Here is a 23,173-nt window from a genome sequence, read left to right as displayed (position 1 = left end):
TTTATGTACTTAGAAATTAAACTGTCTTTAAATCAGTTGATTATCTTTATTTTTTATTAAATTTATTTATTTATTTGTTTTTGGCTGCATCGGGTCTTCGTTCTGCACGTGAGCTTTCTCTAATTGCGACGAGCAGGGCCTACCTTTCGTTGTGGTGCGCGGGCTTCTCATTTTGGTGGCTCCTCTTGTTGCGGAGCACAGGCTCTAGGCATGCCGGCTTCAGTAGTTGCAGCACACAGGCTCAGTAGTTGTGGCTCGCGGGCTCTAGAGTGCAGGCTTGGTAGTTGTGGTACACGGGCTCGGTAGTTGTGGCTTTCAGGCTCTAGAGCGCAGGCTCAGTAGTTGTGGCGCACGGGCTTAGTTGCTCTGCAGCATGTGGGATCTTCCCGGACCAGGGCTCAGACCCGTGTCCCCTGCATTGGCAGGCGGATTCTTAACACTGTGCCACCAGGGAAGTCCCTAATTATCTTTATTTTGACTATAGGATTCTAAAAATAAGAGAACTTCGCATCGATAATTTTAAAGCACTAAAATGTTTAAAGTTCTGGAATATCAAGATATTTTACACAGAGAAGAAGTTATTACTGATCTTGTGTATGTGTTGTTTATGGTTACTTTTCAATATATTTTGCACCTAGTTGCAAAGAATGAATTACTTAATTCACCTGCAGATTGTTTCACCCTTGACTGTACATTGCAATCATTGGGACAACTTTTTAAAACGTAGATTCTGACTTAATAGTAATGGTATGCATACTACATTGGGCACTGAAATTTTTAAAAACTCCTTAGGTGATTCTGGTGTACAGCCAGGTTTAAGAACCACTACTAAAAATGCTATAAAATAATGTAGATTGTGAGTTGATGAAGAGAGAGGGAAAGGATAGTTATAGTTCTCAGTAGTGAAAATTTTCACCATTATACACCCTCTCTGAAAATATAAGTAAGGTAAATCAGCATTTTCAAATTTTATGTCTTTGCTGTTTACTCAGTTACCTATGTGTTTTTATTTCATCCAGACTCAAAACTTTTAATATCTAATTTCATTCTGAACTAATAATTATATGTTATAATTGATACTACTTAGGAATACCAATTCAGTATTACTGAAAACTGGTCATCTCCATCTTCCTGAAGATTCAGAATGTTTTGTTGTGATCTCTGTCAGAATTTGGGGGTAAAGGGTGGAGAAAAATATTTTGGGCTCTTGTAGTCTCATTTACAATCTTTGGCCCATGAATGTGGGCAAGAAAATAGTACAGGTCAGGTTTTGTTATAATGTAACAAAATTCTCAAGCTCTAACCTTAAGTATTTTTACTACTTTCAACATGACACAGTTCCATTATAGCAGGTGACTAGGATGTGATCTAATAATGATGTTTTAGGTTTTAAATTCATAAGGCTAATAACCATATGGTTATCCTTAATTTGTCTTCCTGCAGGCAATTTGGGCATAAATGTATTCTTGAAACATAATGACTTAAATATAATCTTGGAAAATAGGCAGAAAAAACTTTTATATGATACATTAATCATGTTATTTATAATAAAAATTAGAAATGGCCTAAATGTCCCAAACTAGGGAACTGGGTAAATAAGGTATTGTATTGCCAGATTATATAATACTAATAGCTATTTAAAAGTATTTCAGTACATGTGGAATCTAAAAATACAATGAACTAGTGAATATAACAAAAAAGCAGACTCACAGATATAGAGAACCCTCTAGTGGTTACCTGTGGGGAGAGGGAAGGGGGAGGGGCAATATAGGGGGAGGGAATTAAAGGTACCAACCATTACGTAAAAAATAAGCTACACGGATATACTGTACAACTCAGGGAATATAGCCAATATTTTTAGATAACTATAAATTAAGTATAACCTTTAAAAATTGTGAATCACTATATTGTACACCTGTAACATATAATATTGTACATCAACTATACTTCAATTAAAATAAAAAAGAAATATCACAGGAGGCCAAGAGAAAAAAGAGAAAAAAAATTATTTCAGTGCAGTAATTAATAAGATGGGATTAATGTTTAGGGAAATGAAAAAGAGTTACTAATAAAGTGTATACACTGTGATCCCAGTTTTCTAAAAATGATATCCGTATACCTGGGGTGGAAACGGGACCGGTGAGAGACTAAAACAAAGATGCCAAATGTTAATAGTGGCTCTTTCCAGATGGTGGGATTATGGGTGAATTTTATTTTTCTTTCCTGTGTTTTTCTGAGTTTTTCAGGTTTATTATGATGAACAGAATTAACCTTGAAATAAGGAAATAAATATTTAACTAAAAAGACTACTTAGAGTTACCGTGGGTTTTCCCCAAATTTTTAGTGATCCACCATGTTTATTATATTCTCTGAGTTGATTTTATGTATATTGCTTTCCTCAAGTCATACACATGTTAACTTCACACCTTCCCTTTTTTCTGACTTCTTCCACAGCTGGGTTTTTTAAAGCACAATACCCATATCTATTCTGTTTTGATAACAGAATTGTCATTTGGAACAAAACTGTATTTGGGTCTTGTGGCCTCACCAGAGTGATAGAGATTTAGTTACAGGCTCAGAGATACTATTGCAAGTACGTTAGAGTTGAGTAAAAGTATACCCATGTGCCATCTTCAGCCAGTCATGCCCTGTTTTCACTCACTGGGTGCAGCTGTCCTTTATATTGTTCAACAAGCACATTTGACTGCTGACTACATGACAAACCCAGATACTAGAGAGATGGAGATCAATTATAAGGTCTATGCCTACCATCAAGATAGTTCATAATGGAAGAAGTATTCTTAAAAATTATTTCAGTTTTCCTGATTTAAAGGGAGAGAAGGGGGGGGAAAGGAAGTTCAGAGCTCTGAAGTGATGTTTCTAAAGAGAAATTGGTGGGAAAAAATGGGGTGATTTATTTCATGGTTACATATCTTTAATCTCAACAAATGGATTTTAAAAAAGGACATGGAAAACAATTTATGGAAGCTACATTAAAACCCATGGACACATTCAACCCCACACCAAAAGTAATGTGCATATATTCATCATAGTTAGAATTGTGAAAATAAGAAGTTTGCTGTCCACCAGTAGGAGAATGGTTGAATAAATTGTAGTATGTGTGTAGTAAAATTTGGCTTCCTGAAAATTATCAAAGAATAAAAATGATTTGAAAAGTGCTAAAGAGGTAATGTTAAGTGAGAAAAGCAAGTGTAAAAACTGTGTTATATATAGTATGATCCCAAGTACATGTTTAAGGTATGGTTGGGGTTCGAAAGGCTGTGCTGCTTCTCATTATCTGAAGTCAGTGCTACCTTTAAAATGAAGGAATGTATTTGAATCCAGTATGTCCTGTTATTAAGAGCAAAAATGTTGACGCAAGTGACTTTCAAAATATTTGTTTAGAAAATAGTTGCTGAAATAGCTGAATTTGCCTGGGTAAATCTGTATTAAGTGATACATTTGTTGTTATTTCTTCACAAAATAATGCTTCTCCCCCACGGTCATAATGACACATAATCAAAATATTTTTGCATTGGTTGTGATATATTTTCATTTCCTAAAATGCTTCAGTGTGTTTGACAACAGTTTATCTCATTTTAGTAGTTCCAACAAAATGCAACAAAACAAATTTGTAGTGGATACTCAGTACTGTCCTTTGACTTACTTTATCTTTAAATCTTGTTTCTGATTTTAGGCTTCTCATACTGGAACAGCTTTTGGACAGTATAAAGCATACAAAAGGAGCTCGTCAACAAGTAGTTCAGTTACATGTTGTTTCTTCAGTTTCTAGTTTCTTGAAGGTAATTCTGTTTTTTAAAAATTCACGTTTGCTTTATTATTTTTTTCCCCTAATGTATGGCCAACTAAGTAGGTTGGGGAAGGTGTTTTTAAAGGGCTGGTTTTTCCCTCCCGATTTCTCTTAATGTTTCAGGATTTGTAATTCCCCTTTTACCTTTTTTTTGGCCACACTGCATGGCATGTGGGATCTCAGTTCCCTTACCAGGGATCGAACCCGTGCTCCCTGCATTGGAAGAACAGAGTCTTAACTACTGGACCGCCAGGGAAGTCCCTCCCCTTTTATTTTTTCTCCATATAAAACTTGTTAGTCAGAAATCAAACTTATAATCTTGGCTTAGAACCATGCTTTAACCTACCAACCCTAATATCCCAGATCTGGGATTGTCAGACTATGGCCTATGGACCAAATCTGGCTCATTGTTGCATTTATGGCTGATGGTTTCTAAGTAAAATATAATAGGCTTCATTGATCATTTATTTTATGGAAATCCCTATTAATGTTCTTCTGAACACATATATACTACAGTGATAATTGATTACCACATTGTTTGCCTGGAGGTTTAAAATTCTAAAGTACTTCATGAGAAAAATGATGTATGTTTACTGTGGATTTTGGTATTCTGATTTTTTTTTAAAGGAGTAATCACCAAATATGAACATATTTGGTTAACCAGAATATACATTCCAAACTGGATAAGAGAATTTACTAGAGTTGCAAGTTTGGATTGTTTTTTACATATTTCAGTATGTGGCTGGCTCTAAGGGACATTTGGGTCCAGAAGAAATGAGAAGACCTGTCCTCGCATTGGTGATGGGAGCCTTAGAAAGTCCCAGCCCCCTCTTGAGATGTGCAGCTGCAGAGGCATGGGCTAGATTAGCCCAGGTGGTTGATGATGGAGCTTTTACTGCTGTATTAGCTCAAGTTAGCTTTGACAAGTAAGTGAATTTCTTACTTAATACTCATGGACTATGTGTCAAAACTGGGTGTGGCTTGTTGGTTTGTTGGAACTTATGAAACTTCATTCTGATAATTAACTTTAAAAAATTGAGAAATATACTTTAAAATAAAGGAGAACTCGCCCCCACCCCGCCTTGGCCTGCTTGTTTTGGAACATAAAACTATTACTAGTTGTTTGGCTTTAGTTTTTATATGAGAAAGATCACTATCTATATGAGTGATGTAATAGGCCATCAGTGGACTCCGGGAGTAAGAAGCTTATGGAGTTTTATCATGTTAAATATAGATGATAGGTAGTAAGAACAACCTAATGGAAAGAGAGAAGGCTGCAGGTCAGGAAACATAAACTATATTTTTGTTTCTACCAGCTTTGTAACCATGAGCATGTTACTTAATCCTCTCAACCAGTTTTCCTCTATTTCATATAGAAGGTTATTAATGCTACCCTGCTTACTAAGAATATTAAGGTAAATGAGATAATAAACATGAAAGTAGTATGAAAAAATAAAACAACTGCAAATAAAGTTCATGGTTATATTAGTTATATATATATAAAGCTGTATGATTAGTGGTGGTAGTAATGCAGGCAGCGCTTTCACCTTCTAGTCTATTGAATATGTGTATCTTGATTTGGTTATGAGCTCAATGTCTGATGTCAGATTACTAACTCGGTTCAAATCCCAACTCTTCCATTTAATAGTTGGTTACTTTGTAAGAGTCACTTTGGCTAAAATGACTAAGTCACTTTGATTTCCTCATCTGTTAAAAGGAACTGATAATATCAGTAGTGTGAATCTCAAGATTGTTGAGCAGATTAAAGGACCAAATATAAAGCGCTTAAACTAGTATACAATTCATAAGAAAACTCCTAATAAATAATGAGTTCTCTTACTATATTTAATTTTTAAATCAAAGTTCTTGAGTTGGAACTCTCTTTATATGGAATTAGAGTATCTCAGCAATGAGAGTTTTTAAAGTATAACTTAATGATAAAGTAATAATGCCTGCCATATGAATTTAGTGTGTGTGTATTTCTGAGAGACATTGAAATTGCTTATATTTAAATAATTGTTAATAATGGTAAAGACATTTTTATTTAAAATTTTTTCTTTTAAAGATACCTTTCAGGTTATTTCAGAATTTTTTTATCAGTTAACGGTAAATATATTTCTGAATTTTGCAACTCTTCATACAGCAAGTTTGCCTAAGTGACAGCATGCATGCATTGGTTTTGTTTCAGTAATTGTCATTTCTTTTTGTTTCCATAATCACAGACTGAAATCAGCAAGGGACGCAGTTACCAGAACAGGACACTCATTGGCTTTGGGATCCCTACATAGGTACTTGGGAGGAATAAGTTCTTCTCAACATTTGAATTCTTGTGTTGGAATCCTTTACACTTTATCTCAGGACAGCACTTCTCCTGATGTGCAGGTAAGTACTTCATGTGATACCTTCCTTGAAATTCTTGATTTGTAGATAATGCAGATTATGTTTTTATTGACCATTACTAATTTATAAAATAATTCTTGCTCCATAATAAAATCAAAGCCATTGTTAACCTCGATGGATTTTTAAAATTCAAATTCAGTATCTTTACTTCATACTCATTGTCTAAAGTCAAATTCAATATCATTTCCTGAAAATGGATCTCCCTTCCATCTTAAAATAACGTCTACTGTTTTGTAGAGCTTAACAGGTACCATGCATTGTATTACATTCTTCTAAACATATGAACATATTTAATCCTTACAGTAATCTAGTATGTATATTCCCATTATACAGAAAGAAAACTGTGGCTTATAGAAGCTAAGTACTTGCTCACAGCTAAAAAACTAATATATCGTGGAGTCAGGTGAAGAACATAAGTCATGGACTCTGAACTCATGTTCTTAACCACTTTACCATATTATTATACATATCTTACCCATTTCTGTCAATCATCATTCTCCTGATATCTTAATCACATCTTGAATGATTGTTACTCTTCCTGCTTTTTTAATCCCCTTATTGTATCTCTGTCCCCCCTGTGTGTCCCTAATTACTACAGTAGTCTCCTACCTGGTCACTTTATGTTTAAGTTCTTTTCTTTTCAACTCTCCCTAGATGTGAAGCCAAAAATGTTTTCCTGAAAGATTTTCATCTTGCCACTTCCTTAATGAAAAGCTGGGGAAACTGCATATTGCTTCTTTTTTTTTTTTTTTTTTTGGTATGTGGGCCTCTCCCGTTGTGGAGCACAGGCTCTGGACACGCAGGCTCAGCGGCCATGGCTCACGGGTCTAGCCGCTCCGCGGCATGTGGGATTTTCCCGGACCGGGTCACGAACCCGTGTCCCCTGCATCGGCAGGCGGACTCTCAGCCACTGCGCCACCAGGGAAGACCTGCATATTGCTTCTTAAATCAACTTCTCATTGAAGTCCCATCAACTGACCCAGAAACTTTCTCTGTTATTAACCCAAAGTACTGGTCTTGTCCTAAGCTGATCTTCCTACTTTCCTCCCACACATGTCATTCTCGTATCTGCACTTAATGTTTTTCCTATTGCTCTCCTCTGTTTCTATTCCTTTCTGATAATCCACTAGTATTCCAACATCCAGTTTAACCACCTTCCTGTTAAACTTCAACATCCAACATGGCTTTCATTCTTGAGTTACCATATTACTAATAGTTTTCTTTTTTTCACATCATCTGTTACTTGAGTTGATTTATAAGGTGTTCCATTCTTTCTTCTTCATTCCTTTAGTACAGTACTTTTTGCTTCTGTTTATTATATTTCTCCTTTTCCCCTTCAAGAAGTCTGTTCTGAACACACATCCTTTTATATTGACTATCTTTTGTTGATTAATTTAAATTGTTCTTTCCATGGCATCCAGTGTCATCAAATCTGACTCTTCTTGATTGCTGCTATCTCTCACCTAATGGGAGTTCATTTTTGTAGCATTTAAAGTACTGTAAGCTTTCGTATACATCTATTGATAAGAGGGGTAAAAGTTTCTCAGTTGATTTCCAAAAAGGAGGACTCTTCAGATACTTCTTGTTATAAAAAGTTCAAGCATACATAAAAGTAGAGAACATGCTATAAGGAACCTCTTACACCCATCATCTAGCTTCAGTGGTTATCAGTGTATGGCCAGTCTTGTTTGAACCAGAGTTGCCAAACTTATTTTATAAAGGGCCAGGTAGTAAATTATTTAGGCCTTACATGTTATACAGTCTCTGTCAACTGCTCAATTCTGCCATTATAGCAGGAAAGCAGCCATAAATAATATGTAAACAGATGAGCATGACTGTGTTTCGACAAAACTTTATTTCTAAAAATAGGTGGCAGGCAAGATTTGGCTCAAAGGCATTTTGTTTGTTTAATATATAAATACATATTTATATATAACATGTATATTTGTTTTATAAATATAAATATTTATAATATTTATATTTATAAATATATTTATTTTTATATACTTATAACACTGCACCTGTTAGAAGTGTGCATCTCTGTGAATAAAGTGTAGGAACTGAATACACCATGTAACCAGCACCTAGATCAAGAAACAGAGCAATATCAATACCCCAAACACTCTCCTCATGTTCTCTTCTAGTTACTACCTGTCCCACCAAGGATAACCACTATCCTAATTTCCAACAGCATGTATTAGTTTTGCCTGCTTTTATACTTTATATCAATGGAATAATATGGTATGTACTTTTTTATGTCTGGCTTTCTTCAACACTGTGTTCAAGAGATTTGTCTGTAATTGTTGCATGTAGTTGTAGATATTGTTGAATCTTTTAAAAACTTGAATTTTCATTTTCTATATAGATTAAACATTAAACAGTTCTCAACAAACCAGATTTAGTTCAAGCTTTTAGCTAAAGAACCAAACACTGTATGGAATTCTTAGTGCTGAGATATATGCACATATGCCATTCTAAATTAGGCATTTGTCTCTCGATTGTTTTTTACTGGATATTTAAAGAGAAAAATTTTCTTAAAACTCCTGAAGTTCTCCATTTCTCTCTCCAAGTTAGTAATAACACACAAATACTTTACTGTGCTATTACATTATCACTTGCTTCAACAAAAGAAAAACTCATTGTGTTTTATGTTTCTTAATGCTGCTATAACATTTTAAATTGTTTTTCTCTGTCTTCACAGACCTGGGCACTGCATTCTCTCTCATTGATAATTGATTCTGCTGGCCCACTCTATTACACACATGCAGAACCAACCCTGTCTCTTATTATTATGTTGTTGTTAAATGTGCCTCCTACTCATGCTGAAGTTCACCAAAGCCTTGGTCGCTGTTTGAATGCCCTTATTACTACACTGGGTCCAGAACTACAAGGTATGCATAGCTGCTTTTGTGATGTTTTACATAAAAATATATGCGTAAAAATGAATTCAGTTCCTATTATTGACTCAAACATTTCTCAATAAAGTGAAGTTTAGCGGAATGCTCTTTTCAAATATATGGGCAGAATGTTGAGAACAGTCTTGGGAAGACTTTGACTCCTGGATGACGACATGATAGAAAAAACATAGAAACTTAATCTAAGCTTCACCAACTATTACTTAATTGGGTGACTTTGGGGAAATCCTCATGTCTCTAAGCTTTAGTTTCCTCTTCTATCAAATAAGAGAAAATGTGAAAAACCCTTGTGATTGGCGCATAGTAGGTGCTCTGTATATTTTGTTAAAATAAATGCTAGTCTTATTTTTCCTTACCTTGAAAAGATAAGGAGTACCATATTTAGAAAGATTAGATATGTCCTAAAAATGCTTCCCTTAACCAGTAAAATGACAGACATGAAATGGAATAGTTTAAAGAACTCTATCTCTTTTAAGATATAAATGACAGAGCCCCAAAACTCAGTTATTCTGATCTATTCAGATGCAAAGTACATGATTTTAATATATGAAAGCAACTCTCAACTAATACAAGCAGGGTGAAGTTTATTAGCACTTTCTAATTCTACTTTTCATGAAAATTTGATGTAAACTGCAGATAGTCTTAGGTTCTTCTTTGCCTAATCATTTGTGTTACCATAAATCTTTCAGACTGAAACTAACTAACATAATCTAAAAATCTATAACCTGGATTATCCCTGCTTTTGTAGGAGAAATTTACTTCACAGAACCTTAAGTTTAAGATGGGGGAAAAAAAGAAATTTTAAGCCCAGCAATATATGTTTAAAGGGTAATGATTTTATAGACCAATTGTTAAAAGTTTTCTGCTTTCATTTTAGGTAACAGTACTTCCGTTTCTACCCTAAGGACTTCCTGTCTGTTGGGTTGTGCAGTGATGCAAGATAACCCAGACTGCCTTGTCCAAGCTCAGGCCATCTCATGCCTTCAGCAGCTTCACATGTTTGCTCCACGACATGTCAACTTGTCTAGCCTGGTCAGCTGCCTCTGTGTGAGTATAAAATTGTATATGTTCTTAGTTTCTATTATTGGAAATTTAAATTTAATTATTCTCTAGACTGTACAATAGCTATTTTCCCTCAGTTCTGGTCTTTTTTGGGTGGTGGGGGGCAACTTCATATAATCATATCTTAAACCTCTCATATATTGATTCATTTTTTTTCCGTTAATGTTGAACTTAGTATTTGGAATATTGATTCGTTAATCAGTAAAGACATACTGAGTGCTAATATCACAGGTAGTATATAATGCTATAGGACCTGGAAATATTTATGTGGTAACATCTATTTTTTCCTACTTCTTCTTCTTCCTCTTTCCCAAATTATTACATATAAAGTTCTTTTCATCCCAGATGGGCAAATAATATTTTTCCTTAATATTCTACCAGCATATGCATCAATATCTGGGTTCTAATAGTGTGTCTAATGAATATAGAAAGGTGAAGGTGATCAGTAAAAAAGTTCTGATGAGATGGTTCATAATCATTAGTGGTTTTTAAGATTTACCTTGAGCATCACCAGTTTCTATCTGGACTTGCCTGAAAAAGTTGAGTTACACTTGGAGTTAAAACTTGACACTGGGGACTTCCCTGGTGGCACAGTGGTTAAGAATCCGCCTGCCAATGCAGGGGACACGGGTTCGAGCCCTGGTCCGGGAAGATTCCCACATGCCACAGAGCAACTAAGCCCATGCACCACAACTACTGAGCCTGCACTCTAGAGCCTGCGAGCCATAACTACTGAGCCCATGTGCCACAACTACTGAAGCCCATGCACCTAGAGCCTGTGGTCTGCAATAAGAAAAGCCACTGCCATGAGAAGCCCATGCACCGCAACGAAGAGTAGCCCCCACTCGCCGCAACTAGAGAAAGCCCGCACGCAGCAACGAACACCCAATGCAGCCAAAATTAAATAAATAAAATTAAAAAAAAAAAACAAAATCAAAAAACTTGACACCTTTGCTTTTCTACTTTTTCTGCCCCTGTAATGTTCACAGCACACTCCCCTTAGTAACATGACAGTTGAGAATCATTACTTTAGACAGACCTTTCATTTTCAAGCTTAAGACAAAATATGCATTTCAGGCCTTGAAAGAACCTCAAAAATCAGTAAAACCAACCTTCTCAATAAAAATATAAACTGAAGACCAGAAAGTGAAATATTTTGCCCAAGGTAACATACCTAGGGAATAGTAGCTCTAAGCCTAGAATCCAGGTTTCTGAACTCCTTGTCCAGTCCTCGTTTCATTATTTCATATTGACTTTGTAGTTATGGACCCTCTTAGCTCTGCTCCCTCCTAGCTATGTGGCCTTAGGGACGTCCCATAACCTCCTTCAGCCTCAGTTATCGTGTCTGTAAAACACGAGGATTACACAAGATGCCGTCTATAAATGCACTTGTCCTCGGCACTTAATAACCACTCAGTAAATTGTAATTGTTTTTATTTTCTTAACATGTAACTTAAATATAGAATTGTATTTATCTCCATATTGATTTTCATAGTCATAATTATGTAAGACTCTTAAAGAGAGGACGTAACTAACATTTCTGATAGAAACTTTGGTTTCTGTTTGGGTTAAACATGTATTAGAGAAAACAGCACTTACTGGAAAAGAATTTTACCTTTATCATTCAGCAACTTTTCCCCAGGAATATTGCTCTTTATATTTGAAGAACAATTGCCAATACCAATTACTGAAAAATACTCACTACTTTGCAAGTCGATCTAACTTTCTACTCTCCATTTAAATATAACAACACTGGGACTTCCCTGGTGGCGCACTGGTTAAGAATCCGCCTGCCAATGCAGGGGACACGGGTTCGAGCCCTGGTCCGGGAAGATCCCACATGCCACGGAGCAGCTAAGCCAGTGCGTCACAACTACTGAGCCTGCGCTCTAGAGCCTGGAAGCCACAACTACTGAAGCCCACACGCCTAGAGCCTGTGCGCTGCAATGAGAAGCCACTGCAATGAGAAGCTCATGCACTGCGATGAAGAGTAGCCCCCGCTCACCACAACTAGAGAGAAAGCCCGTGCATAGCAACGAAGACACAACATAGCCTAAATAAGTAAAAACAATACTGCCATTTTTTCTTCTTGAACCATAGTAGAAAACTTCCATTAATACCCTTTTAAAATTTCTTCTTTAACTGATACATGAATTCATTTATTAAGTAAAGTTTATTGAGAAATAAAAAGCAAGAATAACTACTAATTCATTGTGAATTAGATCTGATCAAATTCAGTACTCTTTTCTTTTACCAGACTGAGAAGGTTACATACAAAGAAGAACAGAGACTGTTCTCAGATCTTTTTTTTAAGGTACATTCAGAGCAACTGAGAAAATCAGAAGTAACAATTACAGGTCTTATTCATGTTACTCATAATACTTAAGCTATAAAATGGATTTTCTTATACAGAAATTAAATTCAAAAATTGCTATCACGGGCTTCCCTGGTGGCACAGTGGTTGAGAGTCCGCCTGCCAATGCAGGGGACACGGGTTCGTGCCCCGGTCCGGGAAGATCCCACATGCCGTGGAGCGGCTGGGCCCGTGAGCCATGGCCGCTGAGGCTGCGTGTCCGGAGCCTGTGCTCCGCAACGGGAGAGACCCACGACAGTGAGAGGCCCGCATACCGCAAAAAAAAAAAATTGCTATCACTAGCAATTTTGTGTTATCAAAACTTGTGTTAATTTTGTATCTTAATATTTTGATTAGTAAAGCTTTTATTCTAAATTTATTATTGTATTTTAAAGTATGCCCTGTAGTAAGAAGATTGGGGCTTCCCTGGTGGCACAGTGGTTGAGAATCCACCTGCCAATGCAGGGGACATGGGTTTAAGCCCTGGTCCTGGAAGATCCCACATGCCGCGGAGCAACTAGGCCCGTGTGCTACAACTACTGAGCCTGTGCTCTAGAGCCCGGAAGCCACAACCATTGAGCCCTTGTGCCACAACTACTGAAGCCCGCGCACCTAGAGCCTGTGCTCCGCAACAAGAGAAGCCATCACAATGAGAAGCCCGCGCACCACAGGGAAGAGTAGCCCCCACTTGCAACAACTAGAGGAAGGTTGCGGGCAGCAACCAAGACCCAACGCAGCAATAAATAAATAAATAAAATAAATAAATTTATTTTAAAAAATTGCTTTTGCTTTCCTATTAACAACTTTATGATCAGGTTTCTTTTCTACATAGAACTTAATTATTTAGCATGAAGTGTTTTCATATTAACTGAAACTCCCTGAGTATTCAGAATGCATTTAATCATTAGGAAGGAATCTTACTGCAAAGGGTTTTCTTCTAACTGCATGCTATTTAACTTCCATTCTGAACTTGGCGTTAGCTACACTTGCAATTCTGACTACTCACAGTTTTAAAACTTGGCTTCCAAGAATAAGAAATCTATAATTAACTTGTGATGAGGTAAACCATTAACTTGGTCCCTTGCTGGACACCTGTTCATGTGAATGTAATCCAGATCACTCCTTTCACACTCATGTCTACTTGTTCTGGTTTTGTTACTGAGGCTTAATGAAAGATTCCAAAGGAAAACCTAATTACACAAATGTGTATTTTGAAATTATTGTATTTTTTATATCTTTACATCTTGAGCTGACTGTTTTTAAAATCTTACCTCAACTCATATTTTAAGTTGGAAAATGAAGTATTTATGGCATCTTTTTTAAAGCTGAAGCTAAGCCAGTTTGAATGATAGCTCTATTAACATTTACATTTTAATGCTTAGCTGACTGTTGTCAAAGTCATCCTAGTATTTATCTTTTGGTTTTGTCATGACCAGTCTGTCATTTGTTTTTGTGCAGGAGATCTTGTTGGATAATTCTGTGTTGGTAGGTCCCTGACCCTCGATTCCTAACTTTTTTTGAGGTTTGCAGTGCTGTTTCTTTGTGTTGTGTTTTTTTTTTTTTTGGTTGTAGATGTTCTTGTTTTCCTCTGCATCTCTTTGTTTAAGCTAACCATTAATGCAAAGTCCAGTGTGTATAGCATGTTACATGGTGTTTATTTAATACCCATGTAAACAAATCCTCCCTAACCTTCTCCAGCTGGTGCACTGACTCCTTGCACTTAATTTTGCATCATTTTGATTTAATGTATTCATTTCAGAAAGGAATTGTAATTACAGTTTGATTTAATTTCTGTATTTTGCTTGCTTGATTTGTTTGCCTTAATCCACTCTATTCCTCTTCCCAATATAAATGCTGGAGTATGACATGGAAATATTAAGCGTCCCATTTTGCTTTGTGTGACGGCCTTTTAATATTTTTTCTACCAAACAAGTAAAGAGTACTTTTGAGCATGCTTTTTCTAAAAGATTGTTTGACCAGCCTGAATAAACGCTGCACCTGCCTTGTATTATATGCTTGTAAAACTCCAGTTAAAGTAACTAGTAGATTTATTAACTTTTCTTTAAAATTGTCTTAATAGAGTGCTTTTTTGTCATTGTTGTTAAATATAGCCGTAATCTTGGGCATGAATTAACCTAATCGTTTACATTTTAACTTCTCTGTTATCCTGTATACTAGTTTCTAACAGCAGAGTTCTTAAACATGACTAGAATGACATGACCTTGAGACTTTGTGAATGGCATTCCTGTCTTTCCACTTTTGAGTTCATGATATAGCTTGAGGGTATAATAGAACATATTTATAAAGCAGTTCTCATCTGTATGTTTCACTGCTAATATATTCACAAACTTTTCTTGCCTTTTATCTTCTGATAAAATTAAGGATTTAGCTCTCTTTGCATGTATCATATATCACAAACCAGCTGCCACTACGTACTCTTTTCCTCAGAATTTTGCCTCTGCTCTTTTCAGCAGACTCACCTACTTCAGTCCTGTCTTTGACACATAAACCAGATCTAAAGGCACATATATGAATTATGCCATTATTTCTAAAATTTTGCTCAGAAAAATCACTATTATAAGACATTTATTGTCATAAGCCACACCAAACTGGTCTTTATTTTCATAGTTAGGACAAAATAAATTTCAAAATCTCTAGGCTTTATTCTACTTATGAAATCATTAAGAATTGGTATCCAGAAACCTTTGACTTGTTTTAATCGCTCATTTAAGGTATATCACCAATTGTATCATTTACCCTAGGTAGACACAACCTATTGAGATTTACATGGTTTAAATACTTCTCAGTAAAAATATGTATTGAGCCTATCATTCTGAGCAGAAATATTCTCTATTGCTAAGACACTTACATATCTATGTACATATATGTATATTCATATATAAGTAGATATACACGTATAAAATTTGCTATCTATAATGTTGTTTCTAGAGAGCATTTTTGGTGAATATGTTTTCTGAGTAAGACTCTTTCTGCCTTTATTTGAAAATGCATTTACTTACTATGTATGGCATCTGAATAAACTACTACTGATAGATGCTGCATTAATAATAACTAACATTTATCGAGTGCTTGCTATTTGCCAGGTACTGTGCTAAGCACTTTTGCATGTTTCTTTGTGTTGACTTCACAACAGCCCTGTGAGATGGGGGTAGTGTTATCTCCATATAACAAATGAGGAAACTGAGACACAGAGAGGTTAAATAACTTGCCCAAGGTCACACAGCTAGTAAGTCGTGGATCTAGGACTCAAACTGAGACAGTTTGACTCCAGAGCCTCCATTTTAACCAGTATGCTACAGTGCTTATATGGATTTGTATAAACTTCTACTTAGAGATTCATAATATAGTTCCATGAGCACATATATATAAGCTGCAAATAAATTCTTTCTCAGTTGTATCTCTTTTGTCTCTCAAAACTGTTTTACTCATATAAATTTTATGTCTTCTAACATTGTCAGGAGGCTTTTGCTTGGATTTGTTTATGAATATTGCCTAATAAGTACATGTATTACTCCTTAAGCTGTTTCTAAGTTGTATAATAAAAAATATGTGCTAGGATAGTTGAAGTTTCTGTGTATTTAGTAAATTGTGTCCAGCCCATCACTGGGCTGGACACAATCAGGAGGGGCCCAGTGAATATCTGTTAGATGTATTGAATGCCACCAAGAATTTCAGCTCTTTTACTTCCCAAATGGTGTTTTTCAGGTGAATCTTTGTAGTCCCTATTTGTTACTGAGACGAGCAGTACTGGCTTGTTTACGTCAGCTTGTTCAGAGAGAAGCAGCTGAGGTTTCAGAACACGCTGTTATGCTTGCTAAGGATAGCAGAGAAGAGTTGACTCCAGGTAATTCTTTTTATCAGTATTATCTCCAGCTCAGATGACTGTTTTAATCTTAAATCTTCCATATAAACATGAGTTTTTAAAACAAAATTTAAAAGTTAGTATATAATGTCTTAAACCTGCTACAAGTGATAATTGCTAACAATGATTTATCATTCCACCCAGTGATGTTACTGGTTTAGATAATGGTTCTCAGTCTTAGGCCCCCTACAGCAGCGACATCCACCTCACCTTGGAACTTGTTAGAAATGCAGATTATTGGGCCCCATCCCAAATCTGCTAAGCCAGAAATCTGGCAGTAGAGCCCAGCAATCTCTTACTTATTTTTCTATAATAATGATAATGGTACTGAAGTTTGAGAGCCATTGGTTTCAAACGAGTTTTTTCACAATAATGGATTGAAACTGGATTTAGCGCTGAAGTCATTTTATCATATACGCCTTTCTTCCCCCTAAATCTCATTCAGTAAAATTTCTCATAGATGAATCTGCTTCAAGTTAAAGGATTTTTATACCCTTTTTATATTTTAGAGCTGAATTAAAGGATTTCTTGGCCAGTAAGATTTGTTTTAAGTATGTCTCTTCATTTTAAAATTATGTGAATAGCTCAAACATGCATATAAATTCAAACAGCCTATAAAAATAGTAATGATAATATCTTACACGTTAAAAGTATATAGTTTCCCAAGTGCTGTCACACTTCTAGGTCTCAGACTTCATAAAGCTTTCCAATATCTAAAGCTCTCAGATCTATAATATATTTTACTGTCATGCTGTGCTCTTTAAATTAGTTTTATTATTATAGTAAAACCTTTGCTCTGACTTGAGTTTATCAGCATTGCTGAACTGTTATAGTAGTCATCAGACAGGTTGCAGAACATGGTTAATGTGTGGTATTCTCCCCAAAGTGACCTTTAACTTATATTCACCACTGGAATTATCTGTATTTGTTGCTTTAGGATTTTATTATGTAACTGTACTGGTACATAATTATTGAATTAGCTGTGTGATTAAAATTATAGTAAAGGGGCTTCCCTGGTGGCGCAGTGGTTAAGAACCCGTCTGCCCCGGTCCAGGAAGATCCCACATGCTGCAGAGCAGCTAAGCCCATGAGCCACAACTACTGAGCCTGCGCTCTAGAGCCCAAAAGCCACAACTACTGAGCCCGCGTGCCACAGTTACTGAGGCCCGCATGCAGAGAGCCCGTGCTCCGCAGCAAGAGAAGCCACTGCAACTAGAGAAAGCCCATGCTCAGCAATGAAGACCCAACACAGCCAAAAATAAAATTAAAGAAAAATTTATAGTAAAGAACTCATTACATAATTCCTTTTTAAAAGTTTTGTACTTTCTCAAACCCATGGAAAAGTTGAAAGAAATGTGCAGTGAACACATAGATTCACCTACTACCTTTATGATACTCATTTTATATATCTCTCAGTATATATACACACACACACAAACCTCGTGCCAAACCATCTGAAAGCAGGTTGCAGGCATCATGATGGTTCACCCCTAAATACTTATTTGCATTTTTCAAGGACATTCTCCTACATGACCACATGTTATTTCCATACCTAGTAAAATCAACATTAATTTAGTAGCTTCATAGAATGTACAGTCCTCACACAAATTTCCCATTATAAAAAAAAAAAAAGTCCTTTATAAACTCTTTCCTACCCCTCTCACCCCCATCCAAATTTATGATCCAGTCATGACTCACACATTACATTGGGCTGTTCTGACTCCTAATCAGAAACATTCCTACCTCCTCCTCCTGATCTTTAAAAGATAACTCCTCTTTTAAAATAGTAGCATAATCTTTATAACTAAATGCTTTCATAATTGCCAAATGAGTTAAATCTTCAAGAGAAAATGTATATGTTCTTTTGACATTTTCAGAATTAGAGGAAATAGACACTAGATCAAGGTTTTTATTTCTTTTTTGAGATGATTTATTACTTTGCAGTGAGAATATTGTGTAGTAATTTATATTAATTCAGTAGTCTTCTTCAGATCCACTGTAGTTTAGTTGCAGTAATTAAACACTGTTCTCCATACAATAGTTGTTTTCTGTCTGAGTTTTACTCTCATGTTAATAAATGTAAAGCTTTTGTACCAGAATAAGTAAAACTTAATTATGATTATTTATTTGAATTAACTTTAAAGAAAAGATAAAATAATCATACCAAGAAACATCATATAAATTTTTATAAGTATTGAATGCTAATTGGGTTTAAATGTTTACCTAATTTAAGGAAAACATATTAGTTAACTCTTAATAAAGATTTATCTTTCAATGACATTGCATAGAAAATAACTTTGCAGTGTTGTGAATAATTACCAAACTTGAATTGTGAACTAAAATAGACCTCAGTAGGTTGAGGTGCAATATTTGGACTAGTTCTTTAGAATATATTTGCATGTAATATTTTAATAACTACTGAATGTGTGTGCTTCTCATATGGCAGTTTTGTTTTCTGTATTACTTAGATCATCGATTTTCTTCTTGTCAGATGCTAACATCAGAGAAGTGGGCCTTGAAGGGGCCTTATTGACCTTACTTGACAAAGAGACAGATGGGAGATTATGCCATGATATCAAAGAGACATTAAACCATATGCTCACATCTATGGCAGTGGATAAACTCTCCTTTTGGTTAAAGCTTTGTAAAGATGTACTTGCTGCATCAGCTGGTAAGTATTGGTGATTACCAGCCAACATAATAAAATTAAAAGTAAGAGCATTATATAAAATTGTTTGCTAGTGACAATTTATCAATCTGGATATTTGGGTTATAATTGCTTGTTTTTTTTAATGGAGATTCTAGTCCAACACTTAAAAGCCTACTTTTTTTTTTTCTTATAATTGTCTTATATGAGTTTCCTGTGAAAAACAAACTAAAAATTAGAATTGTTATTTTATGCTATAAAAGGGATGACCTAACTTACAGCACCCCCATCATTTATTTTCATACATATGAGAAATATTTGAGGTGTTGCGTCAAATCAACTAGTAGAAAACTCACCAAGAGTTATGACATTTTGAGCAAGCCAGTTTCCCTACTCTTAATAATGTTAATTTAAAATATATTAATAGTGTTATTAGTGAGAAAGTGTGTTAGAGTCTTTAAAATTTATATCCTGGACTAAGAAAATAAATGAGGAAGAAAGAGGATAGAAACCAATTCTGTTCCAGGTATTGTACATATTTTATATGATTTAATCCTTTAACCATCCTATGAGTAGGCAGTATTATTCCATTTTACACGAGAGAAAACAAGACTTGGAAAGGTTAAGTAATTTTCCCAAAGACACACACAGATGTATTCAAACCTTAGCCTACATGACTTTAAAATCTTAATTTTTCATAATATTTCAGTAGCTCTCAACTCAGTTACTTAAGCCTTATAATTTAATGTAGCTTTGGTCTCTGAGTTATGTGAAAGGAAGAAAGGTACCATAAAATTTCTGGCATTTTTAAAAATATTCTTCTCTGTCTGCCTCTGTTCTTCTTGGTACTCTTCCAGTGATTTATACCTGCTCTTTCAACCATTATGCTCTACATGTTTCCTTCTTCAATGTTCTCCTCTATCCACACTACTTAAGAACCTAGAAGGACTTCTTTAAAAGAAAAAAATATATGTGCATAGATAGGTTGATTATACTTTTCTGGTATCTTAACTATCTTTTTAAAAATTTTTAATAGCTCAATTTTATTTCACCATTTATTCTTTATCCTTTGTAGTTTGCCTCTATCCCTTCTTATTAGGAAAACCCACATTTCAGTCTTTACTTCTCAGTTTTAAGACAGGAGTTCGCCTTAACTTTATTTGTAACATCATTGCTATCTATTGTATCACACTCAAAAAATGTTGACATACAAGATAATTTAAGAAAAACAAGTTGGTTTGTTTTATAGCATAAGTTCCAATTTAAGTTGAGTTAAACAGTTAATAAGTTAGCAGTTAGTATAATATTAAGGGGAAATAATTTACTGCTTAATGGCTCTGGCCATCAGGACAATTTGAGACTGTAATTACAGCAATGGGTCTGTACTGAAAAAAACATTTTTGGACATTTTCAGTGGGTTCAGGAACCTTCTTAAATTCATTCAAGGCCCCAGTGTTAAAACAACATCTCTAGTTCTATCCACCACACTCCCTACTAGGGAATTCTGAGCTTCCTTAAGTATATCCATCTACATACAAGGGATTGATAATTATTTTAGTATCATGTTCAGTTTTCACTTTAAATATAATTTAACAACTTTGTCATTTTTTAAGAATAGTTTTTTTAGCATTTCTTTAGATACCACTGTTATTAGTAGTCATTTTGATCAACAGTAATTCTAGTCTGTACTTGAAGTCATTGTGTCCCTTTATAAATATATCTTCCAACTGATTGTGATTATGTGTATTCTCCCTTGATAAAAGATTTTACAACTGTAACTTGTGTGGATACAATGCAAGAAGAGGAAGGAGATAAAGGGGATGATGCTTCAGTTCTGACCATCAGAAATGATGGCAGACCTCATCCTTTTACCAATCCGCGATGGGCTACAAGAGTCTTTGCTGCTGAATGTGTCTGCAGGATAATTAACCAGTGTGAGAATGCACACAGTGCACATTTTGACATCGCTTTAGCACAAGAAATGAAAAAAAGGGATTCAAGAAGTAAGTGGCATAATAATGAAAAGACCAAATGATATACATTGAAATGCTGTCTGCCTATAGTATATTTTTAATGTTCAAATACATTTTTAATGATTAAACTTCTTAAATTCACATTCACTTTTCTTTAGTGGACATATGTGATATATTAAGTTTATAGAGAATAGTCATGTTCTTGGAAAGTAGTATGTACATTAGCTAGTTGCCAAATTTTATTTTCTAAATTTTATTTTCTGAATTGTAACTTAGAGCAGTTTTGCTCATAGATTATTTTGGTTTCAAGGATATTACCTAGAAAATATGTAATCTCAATGTATCTCAATGTATGTATCTCAATGTAAAGTAAACCGAGTTTAAGACCATTTCGACCTTTTATTGTTCAGTTTTATTATTTTTACCTAAATGCATGTGGGTTATGGCTTAATGTCTAATTTTTTAAAATCACTTAAGCACGTATGTTCAAAGACTCAATGCTCATTTCTCAGTGCCTTGGAAATATTCTTTACCTGACAAAAGAATCATAAGGCAAGATGTTATGGTCAGTCTGAGAGTATGAATTAGGTATTTCTATTTTAATTGTTTTTCAAGTAAGCATTTATTGAGTCTCTTATTTGTGATGAGCACTATTCTGATATAGGTGCTTACTGACTCCTGTGCTCCCAATTAAAACTGTAATTGGCCCTTACTAAGATGAGTTGGTTTCTTCAGTGTGACCTATAACTAGTATACTTCTTTGAATTAGTCTCACATATTTTTTAGGTAAAGGTTAGTTGTACCTGTAAACATTTTATTGTTGGAACAGTGTTAAATGATTGTCTTATGTCTCTCCCCAGTAGAATTATTATACCAAAGGATATGTTGTAGGCATGAAAAGAATTATCATTTATAATTTCACAGCTAGAAATACTTTTATGCTCCTATCACTTGTGTGTGTGGCAGGACATGCAAAAGAGTAAGGTAATGTAGTCCATATAAAGAACCACATAAAACTTTTTTTAAAGGGACATTGTCTTTTAGCCTCAACTTGATGTAAAGAGGATGATTAAATTACTGCCTAATTCATCAAAACCCAGTCTCCTAAGTACCTTCTAATGTACTTTTGTCAGAAAGTCTGGACAAAATTTTTATTGAAGGTACTATTAGTACTCTTTTAAAGGATGCTAATTCTGCCTTTGTTTTTGAATAGCTGCATAATTACTTGCTTTGGGATAGTTGTTTGTATGTGAGTATTTGCACAGGTGCAGTAAAGCCAGCTTTAAAGTCTGTATTTAACAAACAGTAAAATGTGAATCAAATCAAAAGTACTTAAAAGAAAGTCTAGGTTATGAAATTAAAAGGAGGAAAAATTATCACTTAACATAAATCTTAGTTCCAGCGTATTCTTTTTCTTAATAAGATATTTTTTTTAATATTGCAGATGACTTTTTGGTGCTACATCTTGCTGACTTAATTCGCATGGCTTTTATGGCTGCCACAGATCACAGTGATCAGCTCCGTCTTTCTGGCCTTGAAACACTGTTAGTTGTTATTCGGCGATTTGCAACTATTCCAGAACCAGAGTTTCCAGGTCATGTGATTCTGGAACAGTATCAAGCCAATGTAAGCTCTTTCTACTAGAGAATTTTATTATTATTAAAAGTCTGTGAAACTAATTGGCATGTCACCTTTTAATACGTAAATGAGTATGTATCTCTGCTAATATATCACCAGTATAATCAGTATATGTTTAAAGAAGAAATCTTCATGTAAAAGCAAAATAATACATAAAACAGGTCTTTTATAACACTAAAGGTTAATTTTCATAATTAAAACCTTTTTGGTAATTTTGGGGGAATAAAGGGCTTTTTTAAAAAATCAACATTCATTTACTAAGTTAATCTTTAACAATAACCCTGTGGGATAGGCATTGTTCTTTTTTTTTTTTTAATTTTATTTATTTTTGGCTGCGTTGGGTCTTCATTGCTGTGCACGGGCTTTCTCTGGTTGTTGCGAGCGGGCACTACTCTTTGTTGCAGTGCACAGGCTTCTCATTGCAGTGGCTTCTCTTGTTGCGGAGCACAGGCTCTAGGCACGCGGGCTTCAGTAGTTGCAGCACGCTGGCC

The 23,173-nt window shown here is 35.1% G+C and overlaps 1 protein-coding gene across 6 annotated transcripts in view; it reads left to right on the top strand.

Moving 5' to 3' along the window:
* HEATR5A (HEAT repeat containing 5A) overlaps positions 1-23,173 on the top strand; it is a 110,626-nt gene that overhangs the window by 62,751 nt on the left and 24,702 nt on the right. For all 6 annotated transcript variants that reach the window (XM_029239658.1, XM_029239657.1, XM_029239653.1 and 3 more), the window contains 9 exons: positions 3,698-3,803; positions 4,547-4,737; positions 6,034-6,193; positions 8,913-9,102; positions 10,004-10,173; positions 16,268-16,406; positions 18,916-19,095; positions 20,835-21,074; positions 22,489-22,670. In XM_029239658.1, the coding sequence (XP_029095491.1) occupies positions 3,698-3,803; positions 4,547-4,737; positions 6,034-6,193; positions 8,913-9,102; positions 10,004-10,173; positions 16,268-16,406; positions 18,916-19,095; positions 20,835-21,074; positions 22,489-22,670 (1,558 nt within the window). The remainder of the gene's footprint in view (positions 1-3,697; positions 3,804-4,546; positions 4,738-6,033; positions 6,194-8,912; positions 9,103-10,003; positions 10,174-16,267; positions 16,407-18,915; positions 19,096-20,834; positions 21,075-22,488; positions 22,671-23,173) is intronic.

The sequence above is a fragment of the Monodon monoceros genome, unplaced genomic scaffold (genome assembly GCF_005190385.1).
Source record: "Monodon monoceros isolate NGI ecotype Baffin Bay Population unplaced genomic scaffold, NGI_Narwhal_1 Super_Scaffold_21, whole genome shotgun sequence".
In the NCBI taxonomy this organism is placed as follows: domain Eukaryota; kingdom Metazoa; phylum Chordata; class Mammalia; order Artiodactyla; family Monodontidae; genus Monodon; species Monodon monoceros.
The sequence above is the reverse complement of the archived record's forward strand: the minus strand, read 5'-3'. Positions and strand labels throughout refer to the sequence as shown.